At 41.8% G+C, this 21243-nt stretch overlaps 1 protein-coding gene and 1 long non-coding RNA gene across 7 annotated transcripts in view; one reads left to right on the forward strand and one right to left on the reverse strand.

Annotated features, from left to right (window-relative positions):
* The window catches only part of FKBP5 (FKBP prolyl isomerase 5), a 160196-nt gene that overhangs the window by 132017 nt on the left and 6936 nt on the right, over positions 1 to 21243 (forward strand). For 5 of the 6 annotated variants that reach the window (XM_065542942.2, XM_065542943.2, XM_065542944.2 and 2 more), the window contains 3 exons: positions 3263 to 3419; positions 9751 to 9841; positions 13757 to 13840. In XM_065542942.2, coding sequence (XP_065399014.1) covers positions 3263 to 3419; positions 9751 to 9841; positions 13757 to 13840 — 332 coding nt within the window. The remainder of the gene's footprint in view (positions 1 to 3262; positions 3420 to 9750; positions 9842 to 13756; positions 13841 to 21243) is intronic. The other variant, XR_012433867.1, reaches the window with a different exon arrangement.
* On the reverse strand, positions 17079 to 20032 carry LOC141410115 (uncharacterized). Its single transcript, XR_012433869.1, has 2 exons — positions 18595 to 20032; positions 17079 to 18288 (listed from the first exon to the last, which is right to left on the reverse strand). It is a non-coding gene; the product is annotated as an uncharacterized lncRNA (long non-coding RNA).

Genomic DNA, 21243 nt, shown 5'->3' on the forward strand with positions numbered 1-21243 from the left:
AAGGGAGGAAGATGATACTTCCAACAATAAACTTCAGACAAAAAAAATCTGTCAACTAAGTTGTGAGCTACTAGGACAATAAATCTCTATGCTTGAGACATTCCACAATACGTGAGCTGAAATTTACTTTGCTCAGCAAATCTTTTTTTTTTTTTAAATGAAAAATGTTATTAGTCTAAATTTCTTGGGCAGAGTTTTAAATATTTAGAACTCGTAACCTCTTTAGAAACATCCATTTTTACTCCAGTAAAAATATCTTTTTTTTTTTTTTTAATGGAGAGAGGGTCTCACTCTGTCACCCAGGCTGGATTGCAGTTCCCGCAATAATAACTCAATGCAGCCTCGAACTCCTAGGTTCAAGCAGTCCTCCCACCTCAGCCTCCTGAGTAGGTGGGACTTACAGGTGTGCGTCACCACCCTCAGCAAATTCAATAAAAATATCTTAAACCTCAGACTCCCTGTAGAACCTCTCTAGTATGCATGTACAGTCATATGCTGCGTAACATTTTGTTTAACAGCAGATTGCACATCGGACAGTGGTCCTATGAAATTATAATTCCTTATTTTTACTCTACTTTCTCAATGTTTAGATATGCAAATACTTACCATCATGTTACAGTTACCTACCATATTCAGTACAGTAACATGCTATACCGATTTGTAGCCTAGGAGCAATACGCTATACCACTTAGCCTAGGTTATAGTAGGCTGCTCCATCTTGATTTGTGTAAGAACATTCTAAGATGTTCCCACAATGATGAGAATACCTGATGACACATCTCTCAGAATGTATCCCCATCCTTAAGTGAAGCATGACTGTATTTGAAAATTTTAAAGTTGAATTTATTTTTTAAATGTTTTCCAATCCAGAATGAACTTTCAATTTGCCACAAGTTAATTTTATCTAGAGCATTCTAAAAGTAAGTATAACAGAAGGAATTACCAGCTTTTATGACTATGGGACATAAACTAAAATGCCGTATTCCAGCTCTACCCAGACACTCCAGCTCTAGCCCTTGTTTGGAGGAGCTGACTCAAGAGTTAGGCCCTTTCTAGTTTGACCCAAGTTTCCTAGACCCCATTTTGTGTCTGCAAGGGGAACACGTCAAGATGGTATTAATACTGGTGAGTTAAAAAAGGATAGTGAGTACTCACTTCGGCAGTACATATTTGGAACAATACAGAGAAGATTTAGCAAATCAAAAGGAAGAAGAAAAGGTTAGAAAGCTTTAGAGCATAAATGTCCTGTGGACATTCTGGCACCTAGTGTCTACACCATTCCTGTTCATTTTTCAGTTTTTCTCATTTCTCAGACCTGGGCTAGAGGTAATTCAATTAAATGATTAACTGCAGGAATTCGATTTGAAGCTGGTTTCTGGGCTATGTTGATATTGAGAGTGATATTACCAGGTCATAGAATCATAGAATTTTAGAGCTTCATTGAGATCATGTAGTTCAAAAGTAGAATGAGTTAGATTTGAATTTTTATTTGGAAGATAATAGTTGTCTTATTGGGCATGAAATGAGTATAACAGAACGAGTGATTTTTAGTCTCTCTACAAGTCATTGATCTAAAGTAGATCAGCCAGTGTTAGAAGCATTTTAGGAAATCTCTAATTTTGAATATAGGCTGTTATATTACAGAAGTAGAAATAAAGGATTTTCTCTTTCTTTTCTTTTTTTTTTTTTTTTAGACAGAGTCTCCCTGTGTTGCCCAGGCTGGAGGCTAGAGTGCAGTAGCATGATCTCGGCTCACTGCAACTTCCGCCTCCCAGGCTCAAGTGATTCTCGTGCCTCAGCCTCCCCAGTAGCTGGGATTACAGGCACGTGCTACCACACCTGGCTATTTTTTGTATTTTTAGTAAAGATGGGGTTTTGCCATGTTGGCCAGGCTAGTCTCAAACTCCTGACCTCAGGTGATTCGCCTGCCTCGGCCTCCCAAAGTGCTGGGATTACAGGTGTGAGGCACCGCGCCCAGTCAGGATTTTCTTATGAAATCCAAATTACCATATTGCTTGATGACTGTTATGCTATATTACCAGCCATCCATTTTTCTTATTACATCAAAAACTTAAATAGAAAGAATAAATACCCTTAATATTAAAAGTAGTTGTAAAGTTTCAGAGTATTGTTTTTCCTAGAAATGAAGAGTCTAGGCCAGACGTGGTGGCTCACGCCTGAAATCCCAGCACTTTGGGAGGCTGAGGCAGGTGGATCACCTGAGGGTCAGGAGTTTGAGACCAGCCTGGGCAACGTGGTGAAACCCTAAAAATACAAAATTAACCGGGTGTGGTGGCACACACCTGTAATCCCAGCTACTTCAGAGGCTGAGACAGGAGAATTGCTTGAACCCAGGAGGTGGAGGCTGCAGTGAGCTGATATTGTGCCACTGCACTCCAGCCTAGGTGAGACAGAGCAAGACTGTGTCTCAAAAAACAGTTTAACTGATCAAGAAAAAATAGATATCTGTATGCATTTTTCCTATTTTGTCTTAAGATAAAAAGCCTCTTATTTTAATATGAAATTACCCTGGTAATGAGCTTGGTAAATTGGGGTGGAACAAGGAATTAGGCCTCCCAAAATTGACCTCCTAACATTTCAGGGGAGGTTATTAAGTAATTTGATTTGTGAAGTTATAGTAGACTCTTGATTCTTTCACACTTTATTATTTCCAGTAAGGGATATAGCTAAGATAGTTATTGATGTTGTTGTCTTTGGATTTACCATTGTTATTCAGATATATTTGTGAATGAGATTAGGACTCTTAAAGAAGAAGGAGCATCTGTATTCATTTAACCTTTGTGTATCATTGGAGAAATAGCCATTTAGTTTGGTTTTTTGGCATCTGAAGCCAAGATGCAGTTACAGGTGTTTAAGCCATTATATATTTGATATTAAATTTGTGGCATTTGATAACTATTTATTAAATAATCCAGCATGTCTTGACGTTGTATTATAGGTGAGGAAACTTCTGTCACATAGTAGGCTTAGAATAAACCTATGTTTCTGGTTTATTACCTACTAAGCTGTCTTATTGATACAAATATCAGTAATTACAAGTTTAACCCAAAACAGAAATATGGTTGCTCCTAAACTTTCAGACTGGGTAGACTAAGCTTCACCAAGACATACTGTGTATGTCTCTTGATGAAATGAGAAAGGGGAAATGGTATTTGCTACATTGTCAGCACTCATTTATCACATCACTGAATTAGCCAGTCCTAAGAAGCAGCTCTGTTGACTCCTGTCTCCTTGCCCTCAGTCCACCTGGAAGGCCGCTGTGGTGAAAGGATGTTTGACTGCAGAGATGTGGCATTCACTGTGGGTGAAGGAGAAGACCACGACATTCCAATTGGAATTGACAAAGCTCTGGAGAAAATGCAGCGGGAAGAACAGTGTATTTTATATCTTGGACCAAGGTAAGCAGCATACCAGTTTGGAACACAGTTTAGGAAGTCACCTAAAGGACAGGAATATGCTTGCTTTTTCATTCAGTGTTTTGGCATTTTCAGTGAAGTTAATCCAACAGCGGAAACAATTAAATCAGGCTGCAGTTAGTCATCACATAAATTAATGGACCTTACAATATCATAGAGGTTTGTGAGCATGTTTACTTGATTGATATATGTTCAGAATAGGACTTACAGGCACTTTTTGCTTTTGTGATGATTTGTCTTGCCTGCATTATTGCCAAGACAGGCAGTTATGGACTCTTCTCATATGTGGTTCTCTCACCCCCTCTTTCCTTTTCACAGGAAAACATGGGGGTTGGGATCAAAGAAGCATTTGGATGATTTACTACCACTTGAACTTGTGTCACTTGGTCTTATACAGAGTCCCTAGAAAAAAAAAAACAAAACAAAAAAAAAACACATTCTTCCTGGATCTAAAGGCAACGGAGATGACTCATTTTTTGCCTAAATTTTTCCCATCATAAGGATATCCATTAGCACTTCCAAGCTTAGAGCCATCAGACACTGACAGTCTCTCTTATGAAAACATGTTTAGTATTATTTTTAGATCTAAAATTATACCATGAATCCAACCCTTCTGTCTTGAGAAACAGACCCCTGAGAGAACCCAGGGTGTTTTGATTTTGTCTGCATGAGAGTGCATCTGCTTATCTAGTGTATCCTGCCCCTGGCTCCATGGATTTCAGACAGTGGGATTCTGAGTTACTGAGAATCTTGATGACCTGCACTTGCCAGTAGGTGATGTTATGCCTTTGGTGGTGTCATTTTGTAGACTCTGTAGTAATCCAACGGCAGTTTACCTTTGCCCCAGCACTTGATCCATAATCATATATATATATTTTTTGAGACGGAGTCTTGCTCTGCCACCCATGCTAGAGTGCAGTGGCATGATCTTGGTTCACTGCAACCTCTACCTCCGGGTTCAAGTAATTCTCCTGCCTCAGCTTCCCAAGTAGCTGAGGCTGAAGATTACAGGCACCCACCACCATGCCCGTCTAATTTTTGTATTTTAAGTAGAGACGGGGTTTCACTATGTTGGCCAGGCTGGTCTTGAACACCTGACTTCAAGTGATCTTCCCACTTCGGCCTCCCAAAGTGCTGGGATTACAGGTGTGAGCCACTATGCCCAGCCCATGATCATATTTTTGAGGTGATGTTTTAGCCATGCAACTACCACTTGAAAATCCTTCCAAAATGCTCTACCTTGAACTCTTTATAGCCCTCACTGAGGCACCCTTTGTATAATGCCTTCTTTTTCTCTACCTGGTTCCTCTTTCCACTAACTGTAGCCGCCACTTCAATGTGTCTTATTTATATTAATATTTACTCTATATTTGTAGTTTATTCTTAGGTAAAACTAATTCTGTTTCTGTGAGATACTTCTTAAAATTCAGATAGAGCATAGAAAAAGCTATCTCTTCCATATCTAAATAATCTCTAATTACTTTTTTTTTTTTGTAACAGGATCTCACTCTGTCGCCCAGGCTGGAGTGCAGTGGCACAGTCACGGCTCACTGCAACCTCAGCCTCCAGGGCTCAGATGATCCTTCCACTTCAGTCTCTGGAGTAGCTGGGACTACAGGTGTGCACCACCACACCCAGCTACTTTTTGTATTTTTTGTGGAGACAGGGTTTTGCCATGTTGCCCAGGCTGGTCTCCAACTCCTGGACTCAAGTGATCTGCCTGCCTCACCCTCCCAAAGTGCTGGGATTGATTACAGCCACTGCGCCAGGCCATATCTGATTATTTTTAATCAGCATTTCAAAATTACAGTAGTTTTAAACTCAGAGAGGTGGATTTATGTGTAATGTATGTTTTCAAAATTTAAGCTTCCTTGGGATAAATTCTGTATGTATTATGACAATGTAATGTTATATGAACCAGTTTATATACATTACATTTTAGCCTGGCTGACAAGGCAGTTGTGGGGACAGATGTCTCAAGTGTAATGGCAAAGAAAAATAGAAATTGTCTTTATATTTTTTAACGCAAACAGTTCTTTTCAGATTTAAACTTTGTTGTCTCATTAGTGGCTAGACCCTGCTCTGTGCACTTGGCCAATGCACTTAACCCTCCTAAGCCTCAGTTTCCCCTCTGTAAATAGGGATGACAGTATCCACCTCATAAAGTTATGGAGAGCTAAATGAAATCCTGCACGTGTAGGGCACAAGTGAGCCCGCGGTGTGTGAGCTTTTGTTGGTATTGTGACAGCTTGCCTTCTCTTCCATTTTACCCTCGGACCACAAGAAAAAGGAAATCCTGTTTAACATGAGATCGATTTTTCAGATCTTTTCAGGCATAAAAGTTGTCAATAGGTTTTCATAAATTTCTAGGTATAAAAATTTTTCATGTGTTTTATGGAAATAGTTTAGCATATTTAGAAAGGAACATTATTTTTGTTCAAGGTGTTGGTATGTTGAAGAATTATGTGAAGTGCATTCTCTGTAATACGAGACTGCTGCATATGCATTATGTAGTACTACATATATATGTAGAAAAGCCCTACATGCTATATATGTGTGTGTGTATATATATGTACTTATATGCATACCCTGTGTGTGTGTAGAAAACCCCTACATGCTAAGCATGTTTTCAGTGCATGCAGTGAATTTACTTCTTTTATTCAGGTTCCCACTTTCATAAAACATTGTAGCTAAATGTTGCTATAAGTATGGCTGTTGCAGAAAAAATCTGCAAATAGCTCTTAGTGTTATCTGTATTTCATTCTCCAGAAAATTTCCAAGACAGACCTTCTCTTTGACTCTGATACTCTGATAGACTCTTGGAAAGAATGTTTTCTTTCTTTCCCTCGCCCACCCTCCGAGACAGGGTCTCACTCTGTCGCCTAGGCTGGAGTACAGTGGCATAATCGGTAGCCTCGAACTCCTGGGCTCAAGGGATCCTCCCACCTCAAGCTCCCAGGTAGCTGAGGCTATAGGCATGCTCCACCCTGCCTGGCTAATTTTTTTCATTTTGTAGAAACAGGGTCTTACTAAGTTGTCCAGGCTGATCTCAAACTCCTGGGCTCAAGCAGTCCTCCAGCCTCAGCCTCCCAAAGTGCTTGGGATTACAGGTGTGAGCCACCACGCCCGGCCTAGAATGTCTTCATAGTAAGAAATTCATAAAACATTTCCAGACAATCCATTTTTCTTTCTCCTCATTGGGACAATATCTTCCCTTTGTATTGTTTTAAATACTGAGACTAATAAATCTTTTGTTTTAGGTAAAGTGTATATAGTTTTAACTTTTTTTCCTTCCTTTCCTTATGTTTCTTTCATGCATGAACTCCAAACAAAAACATAGGCTATTGGTCGGGCAAGGTGGCTCACACCTGTAATCCCAGCACTTTGGGAGGCCAAGGCAGGAGGATCACTTGAGGTCAGATATTCAAGACCAGCCTGGCCAACATGGTGAAACCCCGTCTCTACTAAAAACACAAAAATTAGCTGGGCATGGGGGCACATGCTTGTAATCCCAGCTCCTCAGGAGGCTGAGGCAGGAGAATCACTTGAACCCAGGAGGCGGAGGTTGCAGTGAGCTGAGATCGTACCACTGCACGATGCCTGGGGTGACAGAGTGAAACCCTTGTCTCAAAAAAAAACAAAAAACGGCTACCAAGAGCCATAGTGTCTGGTTATGAGGCAGTATGAGTCAAAAAAAACCTGATTTTCTGGGGACACACGGGGTCTGAATTTAAACCCTGGCTCTACCACTGCCTCTTTGTGTGACTTCTCAGGAAGCACTTATCTCTGAGCTTCTGTTTCTTTATCTGTAAAAATGGAGCGATTGATAAGAGCTTGTAGTCCAAGTGCTTCTTATATGCACATTAAGGCTTAATGGTCATTAAAAGTCATTATTTGTATCTCTGATCTCTGGAGGAAACTTAATTCAAGGGCATTAACACTGAATTCCTTTTGTTACTGTAGTCTAGATTATTTTTTGGTTGGGTCCTGGGATTCCTCTTGTGGTGTTTTGTTTTTCAGTCACATGAGTTGAGTGCCCTGGTTCCTTCTTTACGCAGGCTGACAACTTTCTGTGTAATATGGAAGTCAGGATAGGTGCTGCCAGAATATCTTGCCGTGGGCTTTCACCTCTGCAAGATCATGTGCGCCACATGTATCTTGACTGAATCCCTTCATTTTAACCTGGGAGAGAGTGTAGAAATAATATTTTTCTTTAGTCTTCTTTCATCCCATCAATAATAGGACACTTGGTGCCTCTCTTCATTCAACCCCACACTCCCCACCCACCTTCCTCTAAGGCAGATTTTCTCATCCTCAGCACTGTTGACACTTTGGGCTTGCTAATTCGTGGTCATAGGGGGCTGTCTTGTGCATTGTAGAATATCCAGCACCAGTAGCACCCCCATAGTTGTGACAACCCATAGTATTTCTGGACATTGCCAAAGGTTTCCTGGAGGGAAGAGGAGTTAAAATCACCCTGGTTGAGATCCACTGGTCTAAGGCAAATGCCAGATCATTTGTTGTATTTGCAACTGCTTAGCACAAGACTCCAAATATAACATGCTGTCAGTAAACATGTGCTTAGCAAGGACTCACCTACCTACCTGGGTAGTTAAGGATTTTTTTTTTTTTTAATTTATCAGATGGCAGAAACAAGATAGTAGATATATACATCTAAGATCTCAAAGTAGAAAATTAGGCATCACTTCTTAAAATTGGTCATTGGTAATCATGTCCTTTTTTATGTCTTTGCGGAAGATACCCTTTGCCCAGCTCCTCATTCCCAGCAGCTCTCGTATCTCTATTCCTCTTTCTGGCTCCAGCTTCCATTTTCTGTGTAGCAGTGGAGGTGAGTGAGTAAGCATTTTTATTCCTGGAAAATTCAGGCAAAGGGTAAATAAAGTGGTGCAAGCAACAAAATTTGAGTGTTCCCACTCTAGTCCCTTTGCCCCAGAGAAAACTGGAGGTATTAGATAACTCGGTTTTGACATCTTTCAACCTGTACCCTGAAAGCTTGAGTTTACTAAGTTTTTGTAATACCGTTTCATATATTAAAGAACAGCTTGACTTGCAACAAATGGGAACAGAATATATTCCGGTGAACACTTGACTAATATGCTAGGCCTTGTTCTAAACACTGGGAAACAGTCGAACCAGACAGAGCTCTGCTGCAGCTCCCATTCTAGTAAATATCTGCTTCCGGAATACATTTAATTTGCTGGAGATCTTACATGATCCCAAAAAAGCAAATTTGTATGTCCTCAGTTATTTTTTTCAGTAAGTTTTGGCTAAAAGGTATAGAATCCTACACTCTAATAGCTACAAGCCATAAGAATATGTCTCTAGAGGAGGTGTCAGAACTTGCTAGGACAGCTATTTTTGAGTATATCATTATGTTATTTGTGTTTCTTCATGTGCTTTTACAAAACTTAAATAGTGTGAAAACTTTTCTCTCCTGATGTGTGAGCCTTTCCCCTTCACTTACGTGACTGGAAGTGATACTACTAGAAGGTGACAGCACTTTAAAGTTAAAAGCTTATTAAAACATCCTTCCAGCGAGTACCACTCTAACAATTACAGTGACTGTGTCCTCTCTGTCCTTTCTGCTGATAAAACTTAGGGGAAAATTCCTGGCAGCTAAATCATGGCCATTTTATAAAAAGAAAAAAAAAACCAGGCCGGGCGCGGTGGCTCAAGCCTGTAATCCCAGCACTTTGGGAGGCCGAGACGGGCGGATCACGAGGCCAGGAGATCGAGAGACGATCCCGGCTAACACGGTGAAACCCCGTCTCTACTAAAAAATACAAAAAAACTAGCCGGGCGAGGTGGCGGGCGCCTGTAGTCCCAGCTACTCGGGAGGCTGAGGCAGGAGAACGGCGTAAACCCGGGAGGCGGAGCTTGCAGTGAGCTGAGATCCGGCCACTGCACTCCAGCCTGGGTGACAGAGCAAGACTCCGTCTCAAAAAAAAAAAAAAAAAAAAAAAAAAAGAAAAAAAAAACCACTAGATATAAAATCAAGTAGAGAAAAAGGCAGTGACATTTAAAATCCCATGAATCAAGCTGCCCCAAGGAGTACAGGTGTTGCATTACATGTGAATGTGAAGGAAAAAAGAAAACTAGCCTGGTTTCTAAGAAAACTGTAGCAGTGAAGATACTTCACACTGTATCTTCTGGTCAACATCTGGTTTGTCTTCAGGGTCTCTGACATATGTAGCTTGCAAATGATAGCTCTGTTGATGCCTCAAAATACTGAAGGAAGTGCCTGGAAATACACCAATTCTTTTAAAGTTTTATTTTTTACTCTCCATTTCAGATATGGTTTTGGAGAGGCAGGGAAGCCTAAATTTGGCATTGAACCTAATGCTGAGCTTATATATGAAGTTACACTTAAGAGCTTCGAAAAGGTGAGAAAATACCAACTTCCTTAAAATCATGGTAGATTTCTTCTCCATCCACTTCCTATAAATCAGTATCTTATTTTAGTAGGTGGTATAGATAGATGGTGTTTATTCATTATCAAGTTTGTCTCTTGCCTCCAACACTACTGCTGAAGAATAGGACAACTGACATAGCACAGCTGATATACAACGAAGGAGCTCCGTGTTCTTATTTTGTTCCTATGTGTCAGCTTTTTTTTTTTTTTTTTTAACTTTTTTGGGTAGAATCCAAGACTTGTTCCCTTATTTGTTCCTAGACTTGTTCTTTTTGTACTTTTTTTTCCCTGGGTTGAGGACAGAAAGGTTCACGTTCTGCCAAGTGGCTCCTTGGGGGAGTGGGGTGCAGCTTTTCAGAGCTGAACGGATTGTACCCTTCACAGGAGTCACGAAGGGGCCTGCACTGTGACTTCAAGTTGTTATCCCAACTGCAAGTCCTCGAAGGCCTCTAGGCTCTGTGACCAGGGATACGAGAAAGAAACTGGCTAACCCGAAGTCTTTTTTTTTTTTTCATACTTCTCCAAGTAGAGATGAGAGAGAATTTGTCAGTTGCCTTGGATTCCAGAAACAGTATGACTCCTTGAACATATTTTCATCTCAGTTTCACTCTGGAGGCTCCCAGCAGCAGCTGAACTGGACACACACAGCATATACCTGAGCTAGGTATGCTGTCGTCTTCGGCCACATGCCCCTGGCATTTCCAAAGCCCTGCCCTTTGTGGAGCTTCTCAAGGACTGCATTTGTGTTCCTTCTTTATTCCTGCACAGTGCTACCTCCACTTTCTGTACATTAAGGATTTTTTTGTTGTTTTTTTTTTCCTTTTTTTTTCAAGACAGGGTCTCACTCTGTCACCCAGGCTGGAATACAGTGAGCACAATGATAGCTCACTCCAGCCTCGACTTCCTGGGCTCAAGCAATCCTCCGACCTCAGCCTCCCAAGTAGCTGGGACTACAGGCACATGCCACCACGCCCAGCTAATTTTGTTTATTTTTTGTAGACATGGGGTCTCACTGTGTTGCCCAGGCTGGTTTCAAACTCCTGGGCTCGAGCCATCCTCCTGCCTTGGCCTCCAAAAGTGCTGGGATTACAGGTGTGAGCCACTGTGCCTGGCCACCTTAAGCACAGTAATATAAATGGAAACGTGACCATTTATATTTTGTTAGATTCAGAAAGGAAATCCTGGTCCTATGGGCCTGTACCTTTGGGTTAAGAAAGTGAGGGGAGGCCTGCTTTGGGATTCACCCCCAACAGTGACATTCCTAATCATACCCCTTCCATTTCATGTTCCCCTAGACAGACATATGCTCTGGTTATGACCACTGATTGTCATGTAACCTCTTCTGAAAACCTGCTAGCTCAGCACTGATGCCCCAATGCTGTCGTCATCGCATATTGTGTTTTTTTTATTGTTAAAGAGAGAGAAGATAATCTTTAGCATGTGGTTATTTAGACCTCTGGCTTTACTATTTCCATTTTTATAAAGCAGCCTCTTGCCCCTTCCCTCTCATCGCCCAGTGGACATTGCTTATTTAGGAGCACTCTCCCAGTGACACCACAGCAAGCCTGTGCTCTGTCATCACTCCAAGAGTATATTCATGCACTGCTGCTTGGTATATTTGAAATCACATGAAGGTATGTGATGTTGTTCGGGGCAATGTGATTTAATCCTTTGCCTTGTTAAGAATAGACTAGGCCTGGCCAGGTGCTGTGGCTCACGCCTGTAAGCCCAGCACTTTGGGAGGCCGAGGTGGGTGGATCACCTGAGGTCAGGAGTTCGAGACCAGCCTGGCCAATAGGCTGCATAGATGGGTGAAACCCCATCTATGCTAAAAATACAAAAATTAGCTGGACGTGGTGGCAGGTGCCTGTAATCCCAACTATTCGGGACGCTGAGGCAGGCGAATTGCTTGAACCCAGGAGGTGGAGGTTATTGTGAGCTGAGATCGTGCCACTGTACTCCAGCCTGGGAGACAAAAAAAAAAAAAAAAAAAAAAGAATATACTTATATTCCAGGCATGGTGGCTCACACCTATAATCCCAGCACTTTGGGAGGCCGAGGCAGGAATACTTGAGCCCAGGAGTTCAAAACCAGCTTGGGCAACATAGTGACACCCCCTCACTACAAAAAAATTTAAAATTTTCCTGGGTGTAGTAGCACGTTTCTGTAGTCCCAACTACTCAGGAGGCCAAGATAGGAGGATGGCTTGAGCCCAGGAGTTTGAGACCAGCCTGAGCAACATAGAAAGGCCCTGTCTCTACAAAAAAAAAAAAAATTAGCTGGACATGGTGACACACGCCTGTGGTCCCAACTACTCGGGAGGCTGAGACAGGAGGATTGATTGCTTGAGCCTGGGAAGTCGAGGCTACAGTGAGCCATGATCGTGCCACTGCACTGCAGCCTGGACGAGAGCAAGATCGTGTCTCAGAAAAAGAAAAAATAAAAGAGTATACTTATATTCCATAAAGACTGAAGCCAACCTAAGAAATACAAAGAGACTTATTAACTAGGTGTTCTTTGTTTTTGTTTTTTTGGGTGCTAAAACCTGGAATTGAACCATAACTAGGTTTTTGAATAATTGAGCTACATTATTAGGAAGCAGAATTATATGAGTTGCCAGCAAGACGAGTAACCCTTTCATTATTCACTTTTAAAAAATAGAGGATAGTCGCTGGCACGGTGGCTCACGCCTGTAATCCCAGCACTTTAGGAGGCTGAGGTGGGCAGATCACCTGAGGTTGGGAGTTTGAGACCAGCCTGACCAACATGGAGAAACCTCGTCTCGACTAAAAATACAAAAAATTAGTGGGGCGTGGTGGCACATGCCTGTAATCCCAGCTACTCTGGAGGCTGAGGCGGGAGAATCACTTGAACCTGGGAGGCGGAGGTTGCGGTGACCTGAGATCACGCCATTGCAGTCCAGCCTGGGCAACAAGAGTGAAACTCCATCTCAAAAAATAATAATAGTAATAATAATAATATAATAAAAGTAGAGGATAACAGGGGCTGTGACACCAGGAACACACACTCCTTATCTTTTGAATAGAGAGAATTTTAGTTACCCATTTAAACTTCATAATTTATATGCAGTAAATAGCACTGACCACGCCCACTGTCACTTTTCCTAAAGGATCCCAGATTGTTCTCTTGACTCTATGATCCTTCTAAATCCAGCTTTTAAATGGCAAGTGCAGTTATTTCTGGATTTGTATCTGTAATGGTAGAAGTAATAATACACACAATACAAGCTAGCAGATGATAATGAAATCATTTATTTATGGCTCTAAAGTGATATTTTTGCATGAGCTTTAACTCCCAGTTATATTTTGCTTGAAGTCCCCCAGTATACATCTGCAAGTTGATGCAATTTAGCAGTATTATTAGTATATCTGGTTGTTTTAGAGTGACAAGACAACCTGACCCAGAATTTTGAAAATTCTGTATGAATATACAAACTACAACTTGACTACAGTCATGTTCCCATTTTAGAGTTGAAAAACTGAGGCTTGAGAGAAACAGCCTAGTGGAGAGGCTTGCAAGAGGGAGGATATAAGGCATGACCTTAACTTTGTGTCTTCACCTTATATTTCTAAAGATTCACTTTGTAGCAGTGCTTACCAGAGTGTGTTCCTTGCTGTGTTTTTGCGGCTCCTCCCTCTTGAGCAACATTGTTCAAGCTGCAGCTTGGTCATAATGGAAAGTGAGTTCTTAAAACAGTGTAAAGAAGCACTGGCCTAGCAGTAAATTGGCACTGACACACAATTTCAACAGCCAGAGTGTTTTCAGTTTGGAGTATCTTCTAGAATTAGCTGCTCTTTGTTCTAATAGGGCTCCACTGATGCTTTTCTCTCTGTTCATCTAACCATTGTCACAAATTTACACACAGGCCAAAGAATCCTGGGAGATGGATACCAAAGAAAAATTGGAGCAGGCTGCCATTGTCAAAGAGAAGGGAACCGTATACTTCAAGGTGTGTGAGTCCCTGTACAATCCTTTCCATCTCAAATAATTTACTCAAGTGTCAGTGAATTGTGCTGATATTCCCTACTCTGAATTTTATCAACACTCTGCTTGGTAAGAATAAGCTGGAATTTTTACAAATCTGTCATTTTCAATATGAAAAATGGTGAGAAAAGAATAATGTGGGAAAAAAAAGGTACATATTCCTCTTTTACACATTCTGCTCTAGATTGTAACCTTCCACACAGGCAGACCAGGTCTGGTATCCCCACCCACCACAGTATCACTTACTCCTAAAGCATCTTGCTTGGTGCATACTTGGCACTCAACAAGTGTTTTTGGAATGAAAAAAGAATGAATAGAATAATTATTAACAAAGAATGGAATTCATAGGGGTAAGTTTCTCATCATTTTTCTTCCTTTTTTTTTGTATGAGAGACAGGGCCTCCTTTTCTTTCCCAGGCTGGTCTCAAACTTCTAGCCTCAAGCAGTCCTCCCGCCTCAGCTTCCCAAAGTGCTGAGATTACAGGCGTGAGCCACTGCACCCAGCCCATCTTCCTTTATACTGTCTTGATGAAGTCACTAGAGCATATGACAAAGGGAAAGAGAACATATACAGATTTTAAAAAGAACTGACAGGAGAGTATTGACTGCTTCTCACAGCCAAGATGATTCGTGCACACTTGCTTTTGTGAGGAATCTCCAGATATTCCTGAATGATATTCATCGTAGATTGCTTCTCAAAAACCCTTCTTGGAGCATCTGGAGTGTGATATTTTCTCACTTAGATCTTAAACCTCTAGATGTAAGAAGAAAAGAAACTGCACTTTATTCTGTTGTAATCAGTGTTCTACCCATTGCTTCCCCACCCCAAATATATGCCTTCTCCATGTCAAGCAGAAAGGGCTTAGTGATGAGAATTAGAGGGAGAATGGGAGTTTTGTCAAGGTTTCTTTCATTTTCTACCACTGCAATACATGCAGTGTTTTTCAGCAGTATAAAGCAGTGAGGCGTAAGTGTACTTTAACAAGTCTTTATGGGGCATCTGCTATAAGCCATGCTATTATTAAGTTACAACCTTGTCAGGAGGGAGGGGTGGCAACATTAATCCAAATGAAACAACTAGAGAATTATGTAAGAATATATAATCAACCCAAAATTAACACAGCCAGAGGGCACCATGTGTTTTCAGAATTTGAGCCAAGACAATATTGGGTCGTGAAATCAGTTTTGTGGAAGTGTATTGCAATATAAGGATCAGTTTTGTTGCATAAAACTTTACGTGTGTATGAGTAAGTACTGGATTGCACATTTCTTACTGTAGGTTGTATTCAAACAAATTTAAAATCATGGGTTTAGATAACATTTATATATTTATACTTATTTTATCATTATTTACTATGTGTACTAAACTCTTTTATGGATCACCAGAAAGCATTGGGGTATGATAGAATAAGCTCGGAATTGGGGAAAATGGGCTTTATTTTAAAGTCATTTAAGGTCCAAAGAGGTTATATTTTCAAGTGAAAAATAGGGGAGTTAGATGTTCCTCAAGTTTCCTTCCAGCCTGGATTTCTGTGAGTTTCTAAACTCTCAAGAACGAGGAGGTTTTTTTGTTTTGTTTTGATTTTTTTATTATTTTTTTTTTTTGAGACGGAGTCTCGCTCTGTAGCCCAGACTGGAGTGCAGTGGCGCAATCTCGGCTAGCTGCAAGTTCCACCTCCCAGGTTCACGCCATTCCCCCACCTCAGCCTCCCGAGTAGCTGGGACTACAGGCACCTGCCACCATGCCCGGCTAATTTTTTGTATTTTTAGTAGAGATGGGGTTTCACCGTGTTGGCCAGGATGGTTTCCATCTCCTGACCTCATGCCCACTTCGGCCTCCCAAAGTGCTAGGATTACAGGCGTGAGCCACCGCACCCGGCCTGTTTTTAATTCTAATTGAGGTATATGGATACTTCTAAACTATTCAAGTAAGATTCCAAATGGGTTGTTTGTATATCCAAATACGTAATACACTAGAGTGAAAAATGTTTCTACAAAATTTCTTAAGATCATGGGTCCTTAACGGTATTTTCTATATTTCTGAAGTCCGTAAAAATCCTGAACTGTATTTTATATATTTTACATATTTCTTAATACTTCTAAGTAGAATATTAACAGTTTGGGAAGATTTGAGGCTTTTGGCCTTTGAGTAGAATCATATCGATTCAGTGTAGTAAAGCAGCTCAGCTATTCAGAGGCTCTAATTGGTTGCTATGATACAGAATTTTGGAGAACATTATTGGTAATGAAATAATGTTATGAAGCCATGTGTCATATAGCTGTGTTCTGAATATATACAGAGAGATGGCCAGAATTAGTAATCAGTAGTGGAAAGCAATGAGTAAGTGTCTGTACAGTTACTTAACTTTGTTGCTTATTAGCATCACAACTGCAAGAGTGATACTATTATGAACCTTCTTAAAATTACCAATCTTTGGATAAAAATCTGGATCAGCAGTCACACATACGGAACAAATTATTTTTAGCATGGAATTTGATAGGCAAAATCTTTCAAAACATTAGTCCATTGGGGAAAAATTAATGAAAGGTTCAAAACCACTGACCTAAGATTTTTCTCCCAGAATGTCTCTGAACATTTTGTACCACTAAAAACTTCCCTGGAGGCACCTTTATAATTATAGGTAAAAGATCCCAGCAGTAGTCCTAGCTTTAGCTTCAAAATGGTTAGTAGATAGTTTCCTGTACATATTCCCTTACCAACTTTCGGGGAAGGTTTCCAGCTGCCATACTGCCCTCCTGGGCCTTGTCGCTCCAGGGTGTCTGACTCGGCATGTTATGCATTTGCACAGAGTCCAGATGTGTAGGTGAGAGCAGAGATGGGCTGAACTAAAAATCTGTATTTCATGCCATCTGCATCTTGGAATTCTGTTTCCATTGATCTGTTGGTTTGGTTTATACCTAAATGGGTAAAGCCTCTCTCCTGAGTAGGGTTGAATTGTACTCAGCTTTTAAGTGGGAATGATTTTGCCATTGAAGATGTAAAATCCTCATTTCAACCTCTGACTACCAAAGAGAAGAAAAATAGAGAACTCTTTATTTGGTTCTGAAAATAATTATTAAGTACAGGTAACAGCATAATATTAAGCCAGGCATTGTGCAAGCCAGTTAAACAGACACAGTTTTTGCCCTCATAGCTGACAGTGTTCTGCAGGACAGGAGCATTAACTCACACCTGGTCAGTGTTTTGTTTTGTTTTGTTTTGTTTTCTGACTTGGCAGCAGAGTGGCAAGAAGGCTAAGGACACTGAAGTGATGTGGGATTCTTGCGCCCCCTTGTGCTTCTCCTGGAAAGAAACATTTCTAAAACAAACTAGTTGAGGAGAATCGTTCAACCTCTGAACTCTTCAGATAAATCGGGCTTTGCTATATTTTCACCACCCTTGCTCTTCCAAGATACCAGTAGTGTGATTTAGAAACAAGCCATTTATGACTCCAGAATTTGAGATTTTAAAAAATTCCTAAGAGGAGTCCACCCTCTTTTATCTCTTCTTTTAGTGCAGAATTTTTCAACCTTGGTACTATCAACATTTGGAGTGGGATAATTCTCGGTTGTGTGGGGCTGTCTTGTGCATTGTAGAATATTTAGCAGCATTCCTGGCCTCTGCCCATTAGATGCCAGTAGCATCTTACCCAGTTATGACAACTAAAAATGCCTCCAGACCTGCCAGGTGTTCCCTGGGGGGGCAAAATCACCCCCTGGTTGAGAACTGCTTTAGTACCTCAGAAGCAGGGAGTACAAGACAGATTTTTCGCTCATTGGAAGTTCAAGTCTAAATAAAGTTACATGATATATATGCAAGAGCTTTCAAAGAATTTAAATGCCCTATAAATGTAAAGGGACTATTAAGAAGTCTAATACCTGTTTTTTTGTGTTTTGTTTTACCATAGCCTTCTACCATTCTGATTATTCAGAACTTACTGAAATGATACGATCTAGGTTTTTGTCCTCCCTGGCTCTTCTTTTCTTTCCCTACACAATGTATTAGGAGATAATCAGAAAAGTTAATAGGTACATTAGAGATGGAGGAGGAGAGAGGATGAAGAAATGAGGCATGACAGGGGAAATGCCTGTCCTTCCCATCTCATCTCAATGAAACAGCACCTTTCATTCCCACCCACACGTTTTTGCTCCCAATGATAGCAAAAGGTTTTGTTGTTGGTATTGTTTCTAGAGAGAGACAGGGTCTTACTCTATCACCCAGGCTGGAGTGCAGTGGCACAAGCATAGCTAACTGCAGCTTCGAACTCCTGAACTCAAGAGATCCTCCTGCCTCAGCTTCCCGAAGTGCTGGGACTACAGACGTGAGCCACTACACCACTTTAGAAAAAGTTTTGTTTCCATACTTACATTCCTTTGATTTCAATATTTACTCAACAAACCTTTATTAAAGACCTCTTGGTGGCCGGGCGCGGTGGCTCAAGCCTGTAATCCCAGCACTTTGGGAGGCCGAGACGGGCGGATCACGAGGTCAGGAGATCGAGACCATCGTGGCTAACACGGTGAAACCCCATCTCTACTAAAAATACAAAAAACTAGCCGGGCGAGGTGGCGGGCGCCTGTAGTCCCAGCTACTCAGGAGGCTGAGGCAGGAGAATGGCCTAAACCTGGGAGGTGGAGCTTGCAGTGAGCTGAGATCCGGCCACTGCACTCCAACCTGGGCGACAGAGCGAGACTCCGTCTCAAAAAAAAAAAAAAGACCTCTTGGTGCTAAACCCTGAATATTCCAAAAGGGAGAGGAGAATGCTGCCTGTCCTCAAAGACCAGCAAGAGAATAGGCAGTGACAGAAAGAAAATTTCGACCTGAAACTGGTGAGGACTTTATTCTTATTTTTTTGTAGCATCCAAAAAAGGAGGGGGTAGGCCTAAGGCTATGACAAAATGTAAGTATTGTCTTAGTCAGCTTGGGCTGCCACAGCAAAATAACTACACTGGGTGGCTTCAACAACAGGAATTTACTTCTGGAGACTGTAAGTCCAAGATCAAGGTGTTAGCAGGGTCAGTGCCTGGGGAGGGCCTCTCCTCTGGTTCCTTGTAGCTCCCTTCTTGCTGTGACCTCACGTGGCCTTTCCATGTGCACGTGAGTGGAGAGAGGGCAGAGGGCAGCCAGCACCGTGTTTCTTCTTGTAAAGGCTCTAATCCCATCATGAGGCCCCACCCTCATGACCACATCTAACCTAATTCCCTCCCCAAATGCTCCATCTGCAGATGTCACATTGGGGGTGAGGGCTTCAACATAGGAATTTGGGATGGGGGACACAATTTAGTCCATAGCAAATCTAATGTCCTCAAGAATTTCAGCATTTATAATAAAATGCCCTGGGTCCTTATGAATAACCTGTATCACACATTTCTGAGGCAGAGAGGGTGACAGTCTTTGATTTTAGTGCCAGTCTCCTCTCTCCTAAGCGAGTGACTTGGGAAGAAGGATGTTCGAGGATGTAGCCTGGCCCTCATTCACACCCAGGCCCTCCAGCTGGAACAGGTCTGCCCCATCTTCATCACCAGAAAATCTACACCGGGGCTTCCTTTCTACAGGCAGAGCGCATTTCTTATGTCACCCGCTTTAAGTCCTGTGTCACAGGCACATCCTTTTACACCTGCTCTATGGTTTTTCTCTTACTCAGAGTCCTTGGGGGAGGGTTGGAGTATTTGTGGGGAGAGACAACGCGGCGGTGAGATGTACACGCTCCTTTGACGGTGGTAAATCCTAGTAACATAGTCTTAACACTGTTGGTCAGGCATTGAATTTAATGTCCTAATAGGTCTGGCTGCTCCTCTGCCATCTGGCAAGATGTGTCCTCTGTGGTTTTGAGCTTATCGCCTCCTCAAAGGAGAGTCCCCAGTTGCACTCCTGTTTCTATTTGCGTGTTTACCAGCGATCCCCCAGTTCTTTCATTCATCTTAAATCTCAGTGAACACATTGTCTCAGCCCTAGAGGGGTTTTGTTTTGTTTTGTTTTTGAGAAGGAGTCTCGCTCTGTCACCCAAGCTGGAGTGCAAGTGGCATGATCTCAGCTCACTGCAACCTCTGCCTCCTGGGTTCAAGCGATTCTCGTGCCTCAGCCTCCTAAGTAGCTGGAATTACAGGCATGTGCCACCACACCTGGCTCATTTTTGTATTTTTAATAGAGAAGAGGTTTCACCATGTTGGCCAGGCTGGTCTCGAACTCCTGGCCTCAAGTGATCCGCCGGCCTTGGCCTCCCAAAGTGCTGGGATTACAGGTATGAGCCACCGCGCCCGGCCCCCAGAGTTTCTTATATGAGCATGCATATATATATGTATATATAATTTATTGATGTGATTGTTAAAATTGTTAGAATTCTAATTCTAATCAGGTAAGAACAAAAATATGAGTAGGAGAAAGATTTTTCTCACATAGCTGAAAGACCTTTCTGATGTATATTGTTTTGTAGTTGTGATTTATGTTGTATGCTACTATCCAACTATTCGTATTCCCATTGCCTATAGATCAGGGGTCAGAAACTACAGTTTGCTGGCCAAATCTGGTCTCTGCCTGTTTTTGTAAGTACAGTTTAACTGAAACACAGCTGCACCTATTGATTTACATACTGTCTAGAGCAACTTTTGCACTATGAATGACAAGAGTTTAGTAGTTGCAACAGAGATTGGTTCAAATAAGATTGGCTGTGTTTGGAACTAGCACTTGCCAGAATGTAGTATTTGCTGTGAAGTGCTGAAGAGAAAAGTAACTTCCTCTTCTTTTTTTTAGTGGCATGGTCTAAAACTGCTCACAGTCCTTTTGAAAGACTAAAGAATAGGCCAGGAGCAGTGGCTCATGCCTGTTATCCCAGCACTTTGGGAGGCCAAGGCAGGCGGATCATGAGGTCAGGAGTTCGAGACCAGCCTGGCCAACATAGTGAAACCCTGTCTCTACTAAAAATACGAAAACTTAGCTGGGCGTGGTGGTGGCCACCTGTAGTCCCAGCTACTCAGGAGACTGAGGCAGGAGAATCGCTTGAACCCGGGAGGCGGAGGTTGCAGTGAGCTGAGATCACGCCATTGCACTCCAGCCCTGGAGATAGTCGAGACTTCGTCTCAAAAAAAAAAAAAAAACCAAAGAATATTGGCATCAAAGAACGTAGCCCAGAAGCCTTGCTCTGCTACACCAAAGGATAGTACAACCGTAGTACTCTGGCTGTACTACGCCAAAGGGATGGATGGAAATGCTGGAGAGAAGCACTAGACAGTGCTCAGGCACTGCCCCAAACCAGCTCGCAGGCCACCGAGGCCTCCAAGGGAGTGGGAAAGGCACCTGGAGAGCCACCTCCAGAAGGAAAGAAAGAAACCAGCTGTACCAGGGTTTGCTGGAGGGGTTGCTTCCCTTTG

This window comes from Macaca fascicularis, chromosome 4 (genome assembly GCF_037993035.2).
Source record: "Macaca fascicularis isolate 582-1 chromosome 4, T2T-MFA8v1.1".
NCBI classification, from domain to species: Eukaryota; Metazoa; Chordata; class Mammalia; order Primates; family Cercopithecidae; genus Macaca; species Macaca fascicularis.